This window comes from Ctenocephalides felis, unplaced genomic scaffold (genome assembly GCF_003426905.1).
Source record: "Ctenocephalides felis isolate EL2017-DRISC unplaced genomic scaffold, ASM342690v1 CF-g0.4_SCAFFOLD_00845, whole genome shotgun sequence".
Taxonomy (NCBI): Eukaryota; Metazoa; Arthropoda; class Insecta; order Siphonaptera; family Pulicidae; genus Ctenocephalides; species Ctenocephalides felis.
In genome coordinates, this window is record NW_020536999.1 from 28,339,777 (window position 1) to 28,361,881 (window position 22,105).

The window sequence follows — 22,105 nt, forward strand, 5'->3', positions numbered from 1 at the left end:
CCTTGTTATGTAAATATTGCACCGGCCGCTCTGAAATGACCCTAAGCACTCGTGAATACATCAACGAGGCCACTCTGCTCCCGATACATACTCCCAGGGGGTCCCCGACTATGGGCTTGAATTGTAAACAAAGGTCTATTATTCATAAGAAATGCGGGTGCTCGTTGCAGCGGAAAATTCGGATGTGGAGGTCCGAAAGTAGAATAGAATATTATGAATATGATGATTAGTACACCCTAGATCTGCGAATGTTGTTACTGAAAGTATTGCGATTGTGAGTTAAAATTTCTGTCCAAACCATCTATTTGCTCCGAGGGAACCAGAGTGATGAGCAGGTAGTCGAAGTGTTACAAATTAGGTTCTGTATTTTAGAGTCAGCCAGTGTATGGTCGCCACGAAGTAAACTGCAGAGATCTTTATATTACTCTATATTACTTACTGTTTAAAATTACTTGATAAAATAGTTTAGGTTGCAAATTGAATCGGCTGCGTTTGATTACTATTTTTTTTAAACTAGGCAATTTTAAAATTTATATGCACTTTCATATCAAATCAATTATGATTTACTTGACTAAATTAAATTTGGGTTTATAATCAAATAAAGCTAAAAAAAAACTAGTGGTGGGCATGGCATCGTGTCTTAAGGCAAATTGTCGGAACTTTCCGTGCCGTAACAAAATGTTCGAGAAGATTAAACGTTTTCAAATAGATTATTATAAATACTGTAACTGTTCGAGCCTCACAAATTTTATTAATCCATCTCCCTCTACCTATATATTAAACTCCCTATATCCTATAATAAAATAATTTCCTACCCTACTCTAGGTACTAGGATAGTTTTTAAGAAATTCATCCTTATTCTGTACGCATAACTTGAACCGTGAATATCATACAAATAAATACTATTAATAACTAAACCAACTTATTTAACTTACTTATTTTTAAAGATCTGATATAGCCATTCTAATAATAAATTATATCTAGTTCTTCGTGGTAGTAAAGTGTCCGTGTGTAGTGATTTTTAATTGACTTTTTTTAATAAACATTGCGCCGGCAACACTGTCTAATATTTATTTATGAGAATTATATAAACTGAATTGCAAAGTTAAAATTATTTATTAAAGTATATAAGTAAGCGTTAGAACATCAGCCAGAATTAAATTAAAATTTGAATTATTTTTGACATACAAAAATTAAAAAAAAATTGAAATAAATTTTTTTTGAAAGCATTTATTTTGTCAAAACAAGCAGAAACTTTTGCTTAATTGAATTATTATTTTGCTCAATTAATTAAGCTGAATGCTTAATTCACTCAAAAACTGCTATTTTTTGCACAATTAGCTTGATATCTCTAAAACGGCTGGACTTGCCTTCACCAAAAACTAAACACTACTTCTCCCAATCATTACTAATTGAAAGTTTTTTAGATCATTCAAATCGGATGCTCCGTTCTCCCAAAAACTCAATTTCTTTTCTGCACTCTTTGCTCCGTATCTCTGTAACGGCTGGACCTGCCTTTGCCAAAAACTAATCAGCACATCTTCCTATCAATAAGAATCGAATGTTTATTGAACCATTCAAATCGGTTGATCCATGCGCCCGAAACGTGAACGGAAAAAGGCGAACACACAAAACACACACACACACATCCATTTTTTCTGAGGTATGCCGAAATGTTCAGAAACCTTCAAAACGTGGAGAAATGCACAAATTTTCATTTTCGATTTTCGATTTTCGGCCGATTACTATAACTACCCTACGGGAGGTTAATAAATATTTTTTGAATTTCTATCAAAAATCGTTATTAAGAGGAATAAAATTGTTAAGATACATACATAAATAAATATTAAATATATCCGTGTGAGATAAAACCACTACTATATACAAAAACTATTATCACAAACGCAATTTTGACAATTCTATACACAACCTAAATAAAGAAAATTATTATTTATTCGTTGCATTATATAAAACACTCAAAATAATGAAAAAATTAAATCTAAAACAACATATACCAAAGTGTTATATATAAGCTCGATTAATAGTTCAGAAAGATACAGATATTTTTCTCAAGAATATTTAATCTACTAATGCATTCTAAGATGCAATAAATATACCGTCCACAATGCAAAATTGCAAAAAAAAACTAACAACAAGCATATAATTAATAAATTAATTATTATTTTATAATAAACGAGTGTGTTAAACTCTACGTATGTAAGGACATTACTTACACATAGAACATCTAACTTTTTAAATCATTTATTGAAGTATGCGATTTTTCAAAACAGTTTGCGCTGTTTTACAAAAAAACAGGGACCTTTGTCAAATTTCTAATAATAATTATATATTGGTGAGTATTAAAATAAGAAGTATTTTTGAATTTGCAAAAACAATTTATAAAATTTACCTTTAATTACATATTCTTTTTAAATTTCTTATAAATATTTTAATTACGTAGAGATAAAAAATCGCGTTCAGGTCCTTAATTTATAACTGCAAATTTTTCACATAATCTGAAATTGCGCTGCATTTAAATGAGTATCTCGAACACTTTATTTTTGAAAAGACTTATAACATAATACATTTTGTTATCAGTTTAGCTTAATTGCCCATGGGCTAATAAATAACTAAGTTCTGCTAATGAATACGAAGTACTAATTCCGGAGCTCAACTAAATGCACGCGTACAATTGTAACCTTGTTTCTCTGTGGTGAAGGCAACTTTGAAAATTTAATAAAAATTAGGAAAATGAATGAGTAGTAGTGTTAATCAAAGTGTAATTAATTTTTCTGGTGTATTTTTTTTATCAAGTATGTACATATTATTAAAATTTTACTGGCGTCAGTAGATGTTTTGCAAACCAGTACTAGAATACATTATTTTCACATACATAGCTAATAGGTCTAACATAATTATCAATCTTGTTCCTTACTTTAATATATTAAAACTAAATATTTGAAATATTTTAAAACCCTTAGTAAAAGTGATATTTTTGTAAATGCAAGTTTCATATGTGTAATTTTTATAATTAAACCTCTTTTCATGGGCCTATAATATTTTAGGATTATTGTTAAGATCATGAACCTTATCACCATGCAAAGCATCATTAAAATTATGAAGAAATCGTCCGTCCAATGTTTACCAAAATCTAATAAGCACGAATCCCAACTGATATCTCGAAGTGTTTTTAAAAATAGTTCAATATATTCAACAAAATGTTGACAAACGACTTCACACGTATCTGATATTTCTAAAGAAACGGCTGCGACGATCGTTTCGTAAAACAAATAGGAGCAAGTCTCACAAATTCGACATTTTTTTAATTTTTTGGAGACAACGTCGACGAAAGGTGAAATTTTGGTATAAAACAATTCTGAATTACTTGAAACGTCAACATAGAATTAAAAACTCGGCTTTTCTAGTTTCTCATAAGAAAAGTTATTTATTATTTGCTACATAAGATATAAATAATCATTACCCTCTAGACTTTAGATGTCTAAAATGATCAGAAAATTTGCAGTAAAATCCCCCTTCAGGAGAGATTACATTTTGTATGACCTAATATATAGAATTAATTTATAGGATTTGTCGCATTTTATAAATTTCATTTGAAACCCATCATTCCCCTTTTTAAGATTTCCTTAATTCTTTTCTCGAATCGATTCAATGTTTTATATTTGAGATGTAATATCGAACATCGTCAGATGTGTTTGTGAGAGCAGCTAAGTACTTCAATAAAAGCACCACGTTGAATAAAATAGAGCGATTGTTTGAGTTTCTTCCGTAGAGCTCTCTGAATTAAACATGCAACTGTGACATAGTATTTGCATTCGCCCTTTGGAAGCACTACCCCAAAGGTGTCATCCCCCTGACGCTGTGAAAACGCGTTAAAAAGTTTTATCGAAGGAAAAAAAATATTTACGAGAAAAAATGTAGAAAAATCGATATAATGTATGGACATTAGAAAGAGAATAATTGTTGACTTATGATTTTAGGTTATAATTTAAAAAATTGTATTTTAACGAAACTACTTCGTACAAAAAAATATTTTATGATAATTATAAAATAATCCAACTAGTGGTGCATGACATCGTACTCTGGAGCATATTGCTGGAACTTTCCCAAATTGTAGTTTGAATTTTTTATAAGATTGAGAGAAATCTTTAACTTAAATATACATTGGAATATTAAAGCCGGTCGTGTACCAAATAATATCAATAATTATTTTAATGCATATTTTCACTTACAAATATATCTCACTGTATATTTCAATCATTAATATTTTATTTTTGATCTTTAGTTCGTTTTGAACCTCTGGTATATATATTTTTAAAATTAGTTATAATTTGTAATTTAATTTTTTATGCCATTAGATATCAAGATATAAGTAGTAAAGTTATTTCAAAGTAGTTTCGTAGCAGCCAAGCTATCATTAGTTTTCATCACTGATTTACTTATTTTACAACCGTTCTAAAAAATTAATATAAATTAATTAGCAAACTCATCTTATCCCTTATGACTCATTTGTATCGAACACTTAGTATTAATTTAATATAAAAATTAGTTTACTTTTATGCAAATATGTGCTATAAATTTTGTCACACTAAATTATCTTAATGGCTAATATAAATTTCCATCAATCTAGTAAAGACAAAAAAATATGTACAATTTTGTAAAGAGATTTAGAAAGATATTATTATTCATGATTAATACCGTTCTAATTATTTGTATTTTTTACGTTTATTATTTTTTTATAACTAACTATAAACAAATAAACAAACTCAATTCATTACTACTAATTCAAAATTAAGTTTCTATAATTATTTCGCAACCAACTTTAAATTTCAATGAAAAGTCCAATTAGAATAATTATAATAGCAAAGCTAAGACATGTTTTGTGGAGTTTACGAGGAAAATGGTTTTTGCTTTGGAGATAAAGGAGGTAGTGGTTTTACATGTTCCAATTATACGCTAAATATTATGGTAGAAAATTTAAATGCACTTCGGAAACCATTGAAAAACTATAATAACGCCCACAAATAAGCCAATTAAATAAAACACAAAAAATAAAATGAAGTATTTGGCAATAAACTTGGAAACATAAGGGTTATTGAACAGTTGATTGATAAGATACATTTTTTACTAATATTATTGTAATTTTTTTCTGAATGCAAATAATTACCCAACAAATATAAATAAGAGCAAAAATTGATGCTAATTTGTAAGGCATACAGACGCAATGATGATGAAAAAAAATTTTTGTTATATTTTTTGAAATTCTTACACACATATCTATATATATACATAGATATAATATATATATAATATAAATATAATATAGATATATACATATATATAATTTTATTTTTACGAAATATTTATTAATATATTTTTGAAATTCTACGTGGTTTGAGATATCCCTTTCTTCAGGATTTGTTAAAAACAAAATACTTTTATTTTATCTAAACATTTTTTTAATTATTTTTATTTTTTAATTAAAAGTATAAAAAGCTATAAAAATTTGGGTACGAAATAAAAATATCACTAAAACCCTTAATTATTATATTAAATTACCCCCCGACTCATGCATATTAATCAAATTCATCTCTCTACATCTTTTCATAATACTATATGCTGCGTTTGCTCATAATTTGAATATTGTAGCTGCCTTTTCAAAAGGATTAAATCTGTATCTCCATAAAGATTAAGATGTTTTAACTTCTGAGAGAGATACATTTCATTTCGAGAAGAACATATTAAAAGTCATGCCCGAAGATTATATTTACAATTTATTCATATGAGAAAAAATTAATCATATGGCATTTTTATTAACTTTCCATAAGATAAGTTATAGTAATCGCAAAAAATTGCCGTTTCGAAGATACAATAAAATACTGTAAAAAAATGCCATTTGCAGTCAAATATGATCATTAGACATATGGACATTATATTATCAGATATTTTACAGAGATTTTAATAATAACAACAAACTTTATTTACATCTGTTCCGTACCAATGCCTCCACGCAGCTAACACTTTAAAATTGCTTTAAAAAATCAAAAACATTCAAAATATTTCTATTTATAAAAATTTCTACTTTTTGTTCTCAAAAATCTAATTTATTCAAAGTTTAAAAAAACAATCTTTTTTAAAAAATTGATATTTGGTACGGGATGTTCCAGTAATTTGGTTTAAGGCACGATGCCATGACCATGCACGATTTTGTTTTATTTACAACATACTATTTTTCCATTATAGCTTGTTTTTCATTTTGTATAATTTTCAACCTTTTTTATACATCAAGAATTATATGTTCTATGTCAAATTGGATCGATTTATTAATTCTTTTAAAACCCCGTTCATAGTTCCAAATGAGTCAAACTTTAAGACATTGATTTATGTGTTGTGATAAAAACCGATAAAATCTCTGCAACAATATATTTTATTAGACTTTTCCGTCAGATTGTTTCCAATTTGTGTTCAATTTTCCTGTTTTCCGACAAAAGGTCACGGCAACAGCAAACTTGAGTTGAATTTAATATTTTTACAATGATAGTTCGTTAATACACTATGTCATATATGGAGCAACGCAATATGAGATAAAAGTCGGGGAACCTAATTTAATGTGAAATGTAAAACGTGAAATGTGGAATATGTCGCATAGAATGCAGAATTCTGACGTTTTTCATTTTTATTATCTTCTTTTGAGTGCGGAAAGAACATAATATGGAGAGTTATTTAAAAAAACTTTCCCCAGGGCAGAACGACTTTATTGCTTTTAATAGTAAAGACTGGTAATTTCATAATCATCGCCTTGAATAGTATCGTAAAAAGTTTGAAAATTATTATTTTTATCTGAAAAATTTCATATCGAACGTTTACTTAGAGATCTATATAATAAAGAAAAATAATGATAAAATTATACGATATGCAGTGAGTGCTCCTATTGTTGTTCTGGTGAAGTAACATTTTGCCTTAAGGCGAGTTGCATAAACTTCCCGATACGTACAAATAATCAATTTAATCAATAAGAACTGGGATTTAGGTAAAAATAGTTCAACTGCTAATTCCAAAAATACAATTATTGCTTTTACTGCAAATAATCAATGCGATTTCCAATTCTTACTTCAAATATTTGTGATTGTTAAATCAAATTAATTTATTTAAAATAATTTATTTTATTCGTCTCGTATTCTAAAACATATTTTATCTAACTATGGACGTAGTCTGTAATCAGTATGTACCTATCAAAAACCACAGAAGGTGCATATGCTTTGGCATAGATTTTGCTTAAAATCCTTGAAACGAAACTCTCAACTTTGATGATTTTATAATTTAGCCGCTTACCGTAGGCCTATAATATTTTAGAATGTAATTTCAAGTTACGACAACTATCGTCATACTAAGTTTCATAAAAATCATCAAAAACATGTTTTTTAGCATTTAATTACGAAGAAACGGCCCAGCCAATCTTCACTTGCCAATGCCTTTCGGATAGTCTTTGTATTTTTAAATTTCAAAATTGTGTGCTAAACCTTAAACCACAAACAAAGCTAATTTTGCACTATACTAATTACAAAGAAATCCCAGTTATATCGAATGGTTTTCAAATTTGTGAGATTAGTCCAGCTGTTTTTGGAGAAACGTCGATGGAAGGTCGAATGATGAGTCACATAAATAAGTGCATATATACTTCTTCCAAATTTAGTTTAGTTTTTTCAATGTCGAGAAAATTAATTTAATAAATCGTATTTTCTGGCAAAATACCTTAACTTCTCCTTCGGGAAGTTAATGATCTAAGATCTAAACTGCCTTGATTCCGTTTTCAAGATTATTGATGCCAATGATTCCAATATATTTGAAAAAAAAAATAATGAACATGATTTGAATAATATAAAAATAAATTTAGAAGTAGTGTAGGACATTTTGAACAAATTTCTAATATTTTTACTAGTTTGTAAAATCAGTTATTTCAAATTTTGAAATCGTTGTTAAACAGACTTTGTCACCTGTTAAATAAGCATTAATGTTCTCTTTAAGTTTTCCCTTTTTCTTTCTAAAAACTAGATATCTCATTCGTCATATAGGATCCCATTATTTTTATTATTTCCTTTTCATTATGATGACGTTGCAAGAAACTTGATCCAGGAAAAATGACACATCAGCAAAACAGACATATAAATGATTGGGAAATATAAGAAAACCACCTATTTCCTTTACCACATTAAAGTGTATTCTCACATCGCCAAGATACCCATATATATGTGTATATATATATATATATATAATAAGATAAGATAATTATATATATATATATTTATATTAATCTCAATTGCCCGTTGCAGATAATGAAATTTTTTTTAAGAGTATCAAAAAATTAATAAAACAATTATAAATTTTTGGAAAAAATACTAATAGCATTTGTTTGAAAACTTAGACTTAATTCGATATATATATATATATATATATATATATAAATGTATATATATATATATATATATATATATATCGTTTTCCTAAGGGGCAACAACTACTTTTCCGTGTTCTTCATGAATAATATAGAGTCCCAATCTAGTAGTATATTTACTTTTCAACCCCCTGATAAATATTTTATTGATACACTATCTATTTGTAAGACATCTTTACAGTCAAATCCATAAAATTAATAGCATTTGTGTCAGCAGAATAAATATAAAAATGTTGGAAACTAATAGTTTTTTTTATTAAACAGCTTAAAGTATATTGGCGTTAATTGTGCACGAAATGAATAGAAGATAAATAAAATATGATAATTGTTATCATTACCTAAAAATGAATAATGTGCAATATTATGTAATGACTTTTGTGACGTTGTAAAATCAAAATGAAGCAATAATACTAAATAAAAATATCTATGAATATTTAGAACATAATGATTTACTAGACGCTTTGGTATAGTACAGATATGGTTGCTAAATTTTATTATTGTAGATTGTCTATAAAAATGTGGGTTATTGTATATATTACTCAACACTTATTGCCCATTTAATTTTTATAATTATTATAAAAAAATTATATCCTTACCGTGCAAACAGCTGGAAAAACTTTTGAGGTCGGCAGAGTTGCATGATCTAGGCCTAAAAGAACGACTGCTCCATACACTAAAATGCAGCCAACTGCTGTCATATTGCTTAGACGAGGACTAGATAGTTTGATTGATCTGAAAATATTATAAAAAATATTATAAATAATAATAAATAAATAGGCCCACAATAATATCATTTATAAGCAACAATGTATCTTGATAGATACAGAATTCTAATTTAGAAAGACGATTGAATAATTCACAACAATTGAAAAGGTATGTCAAAATATAGTTTCATATTTTGTGGCAAAAATCATTATCAAGGTGCTTCATAATTATGTACTTTGGTAGGTACATAATTCTAATTTAGAAAGACGATTGAATAATTCATACAAATTGAAGGTATGCCAAAATATAGTTTCATATTTTGTGACAAAAACCATTATTAAGGTGCTTCATAATTATGTATTTTACAATTATGTACTTTATCACTACTAATCAGAGCAATATTCTCTGTACTAATATCTGAAGATACATTTACTAAATATCTAAATATAATGACGCATAGAACCTAACCTCCAAAAGGCACAAACGTCAGACTTCACCCTTGTGTTATCAAAGTGACATCAACAGAAAGTTGCATTTATGATAAAATTGTCATTTGATATTGGAACCATTTGGAGTTTAGGTTTTATGTGTTAAAAGCTCTTCTGTTAAAAGAACACCAAAGACCAAGCATTTTCACAGTTTGTGATTTGCATAACTATTTAACATAAAAGGCGCATAACGAAATATTTTTATTTTATGCGAAAATTAGACCCTCAATGCATAATAATAATACTATTTAACGCAGATTAAAATTCTTTAGTATTAGCACAAATATCCAAAACCTATAATATAAAATTTAATCCATTTGTATTTCTGGATAAAATTTTAATCATTATGTGCTTAATTTTAATTTATTTAAACACATAATGATTAATTACATAATGATGCATTTACATAATGATTAATTACATTATTGTCAATTAAACAAAAGTGAAATACGAGTATATTCATAATTAATGCACATGTAACGTATACGTTTATATAGCAGAAATGCATTAGTTAGAAGTGAATTCATATAATGTAGAAGTGAGAATTAATTGTAGTAAAAATTGTATTTGTATTGTAATTATAATAATATATCGTAGTTTTTATAGCAACAAAGTTCCTAAAACTTACATGAATGTAAAATGCACATGTACAACACAATGTGTAATAAACTAATAGAAAGTTTGGAATACATAAGGTGTGACTTCGGCAATGATTCATTTGGAATAAACTTCCTTTTTAATCTGACCCTGTGGTTCTGGCAGAGATCTTTGGGAAGTGAGTTTGGGTGATTTTTGAGATGGCTTTTGTTTTTGCTTATTTAAAAACACGACATTATGATAATCCTCTACATAACTAGGGAATGATTCGAACAGCTTTAATTAACACTTAAATTGGAATAATGCAAATCATGGGTATTTTATGGTTAACGGTTAAGCTCACGGACTCGTTTACACGGAGACTCTGGACAACCTGACATCGTTAGAAGCGATGTTTATTTTTACTTATAGATCAAAAATGTTTCTAATTGATAATAGCCCATTTCGGGCATCGTTGTATGAAATGGCAATAAAAAATCGCACAAAATTCTTCTTTTTCAAATTGGAGATTAACTCAGCTTACGGACCTCTAGGGCAGTATACCACTCATTATTATGTAGTGCAAATATATAGTGTTAGTAAATAATTAATTAGTAAAAAATATTTTATCGACTATTTTATAAAAATAATTGACGCACTTCATTCTCTATAGTGTGTACAATAAACAGTACCATTCAGTAGTCAAAATGTTGTTCAATAACCAGTTTATATTGTGTGTTATGTACATTTTACATAGTTTAAACAACGCAGCTTTATGCGATACGTTTAATATACTCCGTGTTCCTGAATACCTCAATTTATATTAATACATTATTTCGTTGTTTGCCATATATTCATAATATCAACTAGCTCCCACGTGCCATTCGAAATTTTACTCTTACATGTAGGTACGCGCTTTATTTCATTATCCCCATAACGGAACAATGCGTGCGAATGCATTAGCTGAACACAGAGAAGGCGAAATGGAAATAAATTAATCATAAATGTTAAATTCATCAAAAGATCACCTTTGATATAGACACACAGGCACTAATAACAGAGCTCCTTTATGACGAGGCAGGAGGAAAGTGATTCCAAATTGTGGTGCAAGCCAATTTCGAGATTTTAACACCAACGTAATTGACAATTTAGTGGAACTATGATGTATATTTTGAGTCAAGGAGACTAGGTATGTTCATGTTAATTTTCTATGAAAACTAATAGTTACTGATAAAATTATAAATAAATAAATTTTGTGTAAGTGTAAAGAGATACCCTTTTAATTCTGGTCTAGAATTGTAGAAAAATCGATTTTGTTTTTCCAATATTTTCAAAGTATAACAGTTCAAAATTATCTGTATAAGAGAATTTCAAAAAATTTCAATTATTTTCGGAGATATAACTGTTTGACGATGTTAATTCTTTTATGTTTCCTATCTCCTCGAAGATATAAACGCGTTTTTTTCCGAAACTGTCTTTTTCTATAAGATAGCCACGAGTTCTCAACTTCTACTGGAAAGATTCTCTCGGAATTTTCACATAGTCTATGTTAGATTTTTCCGCACCATGAAATATGCCCATTCCCAAACTCCAGTTTATTACTATTTTTTAAAATTAAAAAGACTATAAAAAAACGTTAAATTTTTTTTCAGACTGTTGCTATTCTGTAAATGTAAATGTAAATATTCTGTAAAATTCGATAGGGTAGTGGTTAAGGTGCGCGACCGCCACGCGGGTGTCCCGGGTTCAAATCCCGGTATAGACAATAGATAGGTAGAGATAATAAAAAAAATACATAGGGCGTAAGGTAAACCTATATAATATAGGTAAATATATAAATTAGACAGTAATATTTATAAGAAGTAAAAAGTATGTAGGTATATAATAAGTTAATGACGGTATAGGTATCTCACGGTATGATTGATAATAGATATCTACCTTTGATATACAATAATATAGTATAGTAAGATAGGTAATAGGTTATCTATCATATTATTAGGTTAAGTCTTATAAAGTATTGTAATAAATCTTGAGTACTTTTATATCTGTAAGTAATAATGAATACAAATAATACCATAATAAATATAATTAATGTTATTAAAGAATATAAATTATGTACTCAATGATTCCCTCATATTTGTACAATTTAATATATAGACTTGTAGCGGGTTGCCAACACGCATAGCGGCTTGTCAACACGCATCACATGTCTCTGGACAGATTGGCCCATATAGTGACAGCACTGAGAAAAACAAAAGGAAATTCAAGTGTCAGATCGGACACGGTTTTTGTTTCTCCCTAGTCGAATTTGCCTAAAATGTATGATTCTTAAAACCTTTCTTTTCAATTATAAATACGAAAATACCAATAACATTTTATTAACGATTAGTATGACAACACATAGTGTCGTGGATATTAATCATATATAAAATAAACGAAATATAAATAATATTTTATGGAATTTATTATTACTACAATTTGGATAATATTGGTATTAATATGGAGGACTACTACACCTCCATATTTTGGTGACCCCGAGAGTGAACTAGCAACACACATACAAGAAGGTAAGAAGATCAAGACATATTTTGAAGATAAAAAAAATAAATTGAAGTCTAAAGAATTATTAAGAAAAGAATTTTTAAAAATATAAATAATTATTATAAATGACTCACAACTACCGTAATTCGAAGAGCACTCTAAGCATACAACTGAGACTTCGACCACGCACTTCAAGATCAACAACAACACGTGCTCAATAAATCACTTATTATCCTGGTAAATAAGTCGATTATAAGCACCATGGCAACAGACAGGGAGCATCAGCAAACAATTTGGCAACCGCCATATACACTCAACCGCTAACTCACCAGCGAAGGGCCACATACAATCAACCGCTAACTCACCAACGAAGGGCCACATACACTCAACCGCTAACTCACCAGCGAAGGGCCACATACACTCAACCGCTAACTCACCAGCGAAGTGTCAAATATACTCAGCCGCTAACTCACCAGCGAAGGGCCACATCTACTCAACCGCTAACTCACCAGCGAAGGGCTACGTAAGCAATCAACAAACTCAACAAGCCAACACGGCAATATATCACACAATCTCAACCAAAAGAAATTTACAAGGAAGTTCAAGAATGGCAGTCAGAGATGCGAAACAATCTTTTTCATTAGGGCGGAGTGATGTAGCGGGTTGCCAACACGCATAGCGGCTTGTCAACACGCATCACATGTCTCTGGACAGATTGGCCCATATAGTGACAGCACTGAGAAAAACAAAAGGAAATTCAAGTGTCAGATCGGACACGGTTTTTGTTTCTCCCTAGTCGAATTTGCCTAAAATGTATGATTCTTAAAACCTTTCTTTTCAATTATAAATACGAAAATACCAATAACATTTTATTAACGATTAGTATGACAACACATAGTGTCGTGGATATTAATCATATATAAAATAAACGAAATATAAATAATATTTTATGGAATTTATTATTACTACAATTTGGATAATATTGGTATTAATATGGAGGACTACTACACCTCCATAGACTACCTGTATATAATAGAGTTAATTATATAAGAAGTCAATATATTTGATTTGTGAGTTCTTATCGAAATATATCAATTTTTTGAACCGGTTTATGAACTAGATTTTAAATTTTAGCGTTCCGACAAAAAAAAATATTAGCACAACACCACCGCATACATACATACACATATTTGGATGTCAAACGGTTCAAATCGACTAGAAACGTCAATCGCGACAAACAGTTGCATTTTCTTCAAAATATCAACTTCTTTCTCAAGATGTTGATAAATTAATATGTTTATATTATGTTAGCAAAGTATTATTTTATGTTAATTATTATGGTTTTTATTATGAAGTCTACGTGTATGTATGTGTATGTATTTATATATGTATATGTGAATGTGTATATATGTGTATGTATGTATATGTATGCGTACTATATGAGTATATATGTATGTATAAATGTATGCATATCTGTATGTATGTAGATGTGTATGTATATATATATATATATATATAATATATATAAATATACAAGTTATTAATTAGCAAACTATATTATAAAACCGATTTTACTATAGTATAAAGCCGATTGGCGTTTAAATAAATAAGTAAATAAATAAATAAATAAGTTTTAGTATCCAATGTGACCTGGTTTATAAAATAATATTAAATATAACATTGGCGAATCAATAAAAATATTGATTTCCGTATATGCAGATTTAAAAGTATTTTTATAAACAAACCGTCGAAGAAGAAATACTTATTTCAATAGTACAGCGAATGCACAAGTTCTATCCAAATATCAACACAGTAAATATCTTTTACAATTTCTATCTACGATCGGAAGAAAATCATTTGTTTCTATTTAAATTGATATTTCCTTACTTGAGTCTCCTGAAATGCAGATTGAAAGCTAAAAATGCGACCGCCAGTGTAATCCCAATGGAAGCGAGGCAAGTTATAGCAAGGAAAGCCCCCGGAGTTACTGTCTCGACCCGGAGTTTGAAAATCCTTTTGGCTATTGGCACTTGCCCGCTGTGCCATTTTACTGGTACACAACCCGGACAGGAGAAATCCAATTCTTCGGCATCGGGGTAGAAGAGGGCGATATCTAGAGCTTCGCCATCTAAGGGGAAAGAAATAAAACTGTAAATTTGTTTAGCTTGTGGACTAACATCAAGCTTTAAAAAAATAGAAGAATAAATATGATGATTATATATGATGAAAGAATCGGTGCAAGTATATGTTTTCACATTGTTAGATGTTGAATATGTCTTGTACGTAATAGAAGCTTGAAATAATATTAATTTTTTTTTATTCCAGTTTGCTTATAAATAAATGATCTAGGTAGAGTATAAACTAGGTATCTATAGTTCATACAAATGTGACATTATTCTACAAGGATAATATATAATTTTTTTTTCAGTTTATTAGGAAAGCTAAAATCATAGGTATGATCAAGTTCCATCTCTTTGATACTCTACACGTCATCAACTTCTAGGATTAAAACCTCGACTATTTTTATTATTTGTTTTTTCATATTCTCAAAATATTGATTACCAACTTTTTTTGCATATATTTGTTGCCGATCAAAATAACATAATTTTTTATTTGATACAAGCGCGAATTTGATAAGTTTGTTTGAATAGAATATCGCATGAATTAGTTTTTAGTTAGAGCAGATACTTTATATTCAGAATAAACGATGGAACATAGAATAAAAAACTAATAAGTTAAGGGGGTCTTCCTATGTGATGAGTTGAAAAAATTGAATTTTTTTTATTTCATATTTCGGTAGATCATACCTTTAAAAATAACATATTAAAATTTCAAATCGATATCTCAAATAGTTTTTGAGTTACAGCCATTTAAAAAGTATACATATAGTATATAGTACAACGATCATTTTATCTTTAAACGCGTTTTTCTCAAAACTGTGTTTTTCAAATTTGTCTCCATTGTATCTCAGAAACGGCTGGACCGAATTACTTGAAATTTACAGGGCACATTCAATATATTTAAGCGCATGGAATGATCTATTATCAATCAAAAATTTCAAAACTTCGATTTTTTATAGCAAAAAAACAAAAAAAAAACCGCCTAATTTGCAACTTTTATTTCAAATGTCTATAAAACATCCATTTTTTTTTTGTATTTATTTGATTGTAGTTCATTCCGTGCTTTTAAGCCTACAAATTAAAACGCCGTTTATTTTTTTTTGGTCAGATAGCCGATCAGCCGGAATCGTGGAGACAGTGGGAGCTCTTTTTTTGAGGGGGGAGTGTTTAGAGCGCTGTAACTCTAGTTGGACTAAATTTTTTAGCTGAAATTTTATATTTATACTGTCCAAATATGTATTAATAAATGATAAAAAACTTGAAGCTCTAACTATTTACTAGTCGTAGAAAAAAAATTCTAAAATATCTCTAAAAAACAGGCCGTCACATAGGAAGACCCCCTTAAGTAAAATTGTAATTCTACTATTTTTTGCATACCTCCGCAATTTAGTCCAAGCAGCACAAATCAGTCTTTGTGCGATTTTTGAAAGGCCGTAAAAAAGATAAACGATATATTTACTATATTTCTTCCCAAGTTGTTAATTTATTGTCTTAAAATATTATATTATTTTGATCGGCAATAAATATATGCAAAAATGTTGTTCCTGACTATATCAAGCTGAATATATCAATAATAATTGAGATTTAGCAAATTCTCAAATTATGAAGGTAAAATTTTGAAATGTTTATCTCAAAGTTTTATTCCTTTCCACTCGGATGTCGCCGCTCCGGCAACAAAATACATAATAATTCTGCACTTTGCAAGTGGAAAGGGTTAATCTTTTATCAAAAATAAAAAAATGAGTCAATGTTTTAGATTATTGAAAAATTTTGAATAAAATGAAGGGTTAAGAGTTTTTACATTCTTGGTGCTGAATTCATTTTCATACTTATATTTATTTTTAACTTTAATATAATTCGTATACAAAAAACACTAATCCGTACCACAAACATTTATTTATTAGGAATTATTATAGTAATCATTTTTCATCTCGATTTCGGTCAGTGAACATTTTTGACTGAATTTTGACAGATTTTTTTGAGCGTATGAAAAAGCTCGATTTTACATAAAAAATAATTTTATTAAGGTTTGCCCACCTCTAGCAATTTTTGTTTAATGTATTAAATGAATTTTTAATTTTTTTTTAAATGCAAGTTTGATCAAAACACATGCATCAACCCTCAATTTTCACCTCCCTACCACATCACGATTCATCATTAATAACCCTATCAATAACTGGTCAATTATATTTTTTTGTGGCTATTTTTCTCAGCAAATTGATTCAGATTTTCAACATTAATATGAAAGCTTAGTTTTTTTTTAAGAACATTTTGTGGTATAAGAGAGTGTTCAATTTGAATTTTGAAATAATTATCGATAGCGATAAACGAAAATAAATAAGTGTAAGTTGCATTGTGCTTTCAAGCAAGTTATTTAACATATCCCTTATGTGTAAATCGATTCGATTTGAAAAACTGAGATTAAGTAACCTTTTGATTATTTATTTTGAATACAAAGTTTTTGCTTTTCAGTAAAAACTAATTATTGCGAATTTCAAATTAACTTTCAAAAATATATAATTGTATTAAATAAATTAATCGCACACAAACATGTTTAATAAAACAATAACAAACAGTCACTTTTGTAGATTCTATATAATTGGTTTTGAAGAGATTATAAAATGGGTGATTTATTTCAAACTTCAAAATTTTTATTATTTTGAAGACGCTAAATTTACAAAGAGTATAATATGTAAGTTTTATTATACTTTAAAATTTGTAGAAGCATAAATTGAATACACATCCAAAACTAAATAGTCTTTCAATATAAAAAGGATATTTCCTGTTAGTAATCGAAGAAATGTATACGTAGATGTATATAAAACTCTGTTAGGGTGGGTTTTGTATTATTTATGACTTAAATGAAAATTTTCTTTTATCTGCTTGCCTACCGACGTATTTTTAATCAAAACGTGTTTTTGCCAAATAAAAATTGAGTTTTCTTTTACAGTTACATCATGTGGGCAGATAAATCGTGAAATGAACAGAACATGTAATGAATGGATTCTTTTTGTTTCAAAATATTTTTCTATTCACGAAGAAAGGATAGTAAAAATGTAAAACCTTACTTTAATACGTTACAAGGTATATACAAAATATATACGATTTAAATAAATTAAAACCATAACTTTATATATATTTTCTAATCTGATCCATAAAATAGAACTTTTACTATATACATACTTTCGAAGATCGGCAACCGTTCGACAAAAGTTTTTTGTAGGCTGAGAAAATGATTGAAAAACAAATAGGATTATTTTAGGAAATGTAATATTGGGCTCGTTCAAAGGTAACAAAACTGACATAGGTAATATTTTATTCTTATGTATCTCCAGGGAAAGTCTGATATGAAATCGATTGCTGTTAAGACGAATTCAATGGCAATGCTGAGCTTCACATGTTATTATATATATGATTCAGTAGTTAAATTGAAATTCGAGGATTTACTTATTCAATATTCATATAATGATATCATTGATAAAAAATTGAGTTTTTATTATGGAATTAAAAAAATGTAGCAAGCAACTTACACATAAAATTGTAAATGTTTGAAAAAATGTTGGCACGTTTCGATACGTTGCTTATACTCTTACCTATACATAGCATTTTTCATAATAAAATATATTGTAATATAATTAAAAATAATTTATATCAAATAATAACAAAAACTTACCTTGAATTTGATAAAAAGCAGATGTCCCTACTCTATCAGCTCCACTAAAAGATACAGGGCCCTGAAAAAAAAAATATATAATTTAAGTTCTAGAAGTGATAGTAAAAACTATTAGCAATAAAATTATTATTAAATTACATAAAAGCACAAAAGTGCATAAGTATGTCTTTGGAATGAATGAATAATTAAATATTTTTTTATACAAAGAACTTGTTAGTACACATATATTTATTAATAGCACAACTATAGTCGTATTTAGTTTTTAAAAAAAAGTTTATACAATAATTATTTTTTTATACAAAGAACTTGTTAGTACACATATATTTATTAATAGCACAACTATAGTCGTATTTAGTTTTTAAAAAAAAGTTTATACAATAATTATTTATAAACGTTTATACAATAAGTCTTTATAAATGTATACTATTTGTTGAGATTTTATAACTTTTATTATTAAATATCAAAAATACATAACATTATATTAAATCGTTATTTTTCAGGATACATAAAAATTCACATGATGTTTGAAACAAAATATATTTTAGTACATAAGTACTTAAAAATGATATTTTCATTATAAAATTGTACTTTGTTTAAATTATCTACTTTATACTTCAGTTATAAATAAATCACATTAACAGAAATATTCAAGAATTTTTGGTTCCATAAACTTATTATCCGTTTAAAAATAAATTATTGTATAAATTAATAAAATTTATTAAAAATATGATTTGTTGTCAAAATTAGTTTGTTCAAGCAACAGAATATATTATATTTGATAGGTATATATTATTTAGTATAATATTTGAAAGTTTTATTCTTATGATAGATGATTATATTAAACTCGCAAATTTTATAAAACACCATAAAAATAATATAAAAACTGAAAAAAATTCAATACCGATGATATTAGTATCCCTAAAATTTTGCTCTTTTTTTTGTAAAATACGATGAAAATTAGATATTTAGTACAAAAATTAAAGGTAAGCGATTGAGTTCACCTTTTAAAAAGCCACTGTTAGTTCTTAAACCAATTACTCGATGCCTATCTATAGACAGATTGTAATTTATATGTAAATTAAAACAAATCTTTAGAATGTAGTATATCTGGTACTAATATAGAATTTTCTACTTGATAGCCGCAGTAAGTGGACCTATGTGGTTTTGCTAAATTTTTATGGTATTGTGTAATTATTATCGTTAGTGTATAAGTTTTCCTACTCTGCTGTTTTTTAAACACAAGGACTAAATTTTCACATATTGAAATATATACAGTAGAAGACCTATAGTCTGGCCCACAACAGTTTGGAATGCCTGATAGTCCGGCATTGTTTCGAAAATTTCGTTTTTTTTTCAAAAACGAGCTTTTATAGCAAATAAAAGCGATAGAGAGCTATTAGAACGTTTTCGGGGTGGCTCGGAATCATTCGAAAGGACTCGCTTTTGTTCGGTAATCGTTGTGTTCATGGTAAATTCCGTTATGTCTAGGTTCGTGAACAAAGTATGTTCAACGAAATACGTAGTCTTTACGTTCTACGAAGGATTCGGCCGTTTTTAACTTCCCGTAGGGTAAGTTATTGTAATGGGCCGAAAATCGGAATTAAAATTTTTTACATTTCTCGACGTTTTGAAGGTTTCTGAACATGTTGGCATACCTCAGGAAAAATTGATGTGTGTGTATGTATGTATGTATGTATGTATGTATGTATGTATGTATGTATGTATGTATACCATTTTTCGTCCACGTTTTCAAGCGTACGGATCAACCGATTTGAATGGTTCAGAAAACATTCGATTCCTATCGATAAGGAGATGTGCTGATTAGGTTTTGGCAAATGCAGGTCCAGAAGTTATGTAGATAAAAAGCAAAGAGTGCAGAAAATAGAAATCGAGTTTTTGAGAGAACGGAATATCCGATTTGAATGATCTAAAAAACATTCAATTAGTAATGATTGGGAGAAGTGGTTTGTTAGTTTTTCGCATAGGCAGGCCGAGCCATTTCGAAGATACAAAGCTAAATGTACAAAAAATGGCAGTTTTTGAGAGAACTAAGCGTCCGATTTATTCAATTCAAAGAACTTTCTGCTCATCTTAACTCATTTTGGAAAAAAAAATTGTTTCAACTTTTTTTTTTAATTTTTTGTATATCGAAAATAGTTCAGATTTAATTTTAATTTTGACTATAGTTCTAATATACTTCACAAATAATTTCAACTTTGCAATTCGGTTTATATAATTATAAATATTAGACAATGTTACAATATTTATAATAATCTATTTGAAAACATTCAGTATTTCTCGAACATTTCGTTACGGTACGGGAAATTCCGGCAATTTGCCTTAAGGCACGATGCCACCCACCCCACTAGTTAATAATTATTTTAGTATAAATAAAGTTGATTGATAATCAAATTTACCTAAAAAAAACTTTCACCTTTCGATTCCGATGGTTTTGAACTATTTGTTCTTATAATATAAGACTAAACTAGAGGTGCATGGCGTGCCTTAAGGCAAATTGCTAGAACTTTTCGTACCGTTATTTAATATTTTTAACAGAGAATATTTTACTTTTTTTATTGGACCTGCCCAAAAATTAAATCACTTCTTCCTTCAGTAAATAAATGTAAAATGTTTTTTGAATCATTTAAACCAGATGCTCCGTTGACTCAAAAACTAAATCGACATTTCTTGCACATTTGCCCTGCCTTTGCCAAAAAACTAACCAGCAAACTAAATATTTGTATAGAAGAAAGAATATTTATAAATTAAATAATCTATATAACATTCGCAATTCTTATACGATAACCCCTAATATCATGAATTTCTTTTTGCGTATGTGTATCACCTATATCTAAACCATACCTATTAATATAAACCCATAAACATCACATTTTACGTGGTTATACGCCTTATAACTACTATATCGTACGTTCCTTTACCACCACACCGTATACGCTCAATCCTTACACTTATATCTAAACCGCCTAACAATTATTATCTTACGCCTACAATTTCGCTTACATACTATTTTCACCCTTACCGGGAATCGAACCCCGGTCCGCCGCGTGACAGGCTACGACCTTAACCACTCAACCACCGTAACGCTACAATCAACCGTCTTTTTTCGTGTGTTGTCGCGTCACCTTAGTATTAGTTACTCAATTAATTAGAAAATGCTCAATTTATTAATGAACCAAAGAAACAACAGTGTGTTCCATAATATATTTTCAGTTGGGGGACCCGATAGAGTAGTGGTAACTGTCACGCAGAGGAACCGGGTTCAATCCCCGGTATAGGCAATAGATAGGTAGAGATAATAAATAGGGCGTAAGGTATAAATATAACACTTTAATATTAAATAGGTATGTAAGGTGTCTGATATGTATATATATACATATATATATATATATATATATATATATATATATACATGTATATATATATATATATATACACATATAAAGTTAGTTAGCAAATAATAATCTAGCTATAATAGATTATTTGTATGGATAGAGAAATTGATGACATAGGT

General features: G+C 28.5%; 1 protein-coding gene across 1 annotated transcript in view; it reads right to left on the reverse strand.

The window, feature by feature from the left end:
• The window catches only part of LOC113372006 (gamma-aminobutyric acid type B receptor subunit 2), a 215,224-nt gene that overhangs the window by 88,147 nt on the left and 104,972 nt on the right, over positions 1 to 22,105 (reverse strand). Inside the window, exon 7 of the mRNA XM_026612382.1 lies at positions 18,574 to 18,634. Coding sequence (XP_026468167.1) covers positions 18,574 to 18,634 — 61 coding nt within the window. The remainder of the gene's footprint in view (positions 1 to 18,573; positions 18,635 to 22,105) is intronic.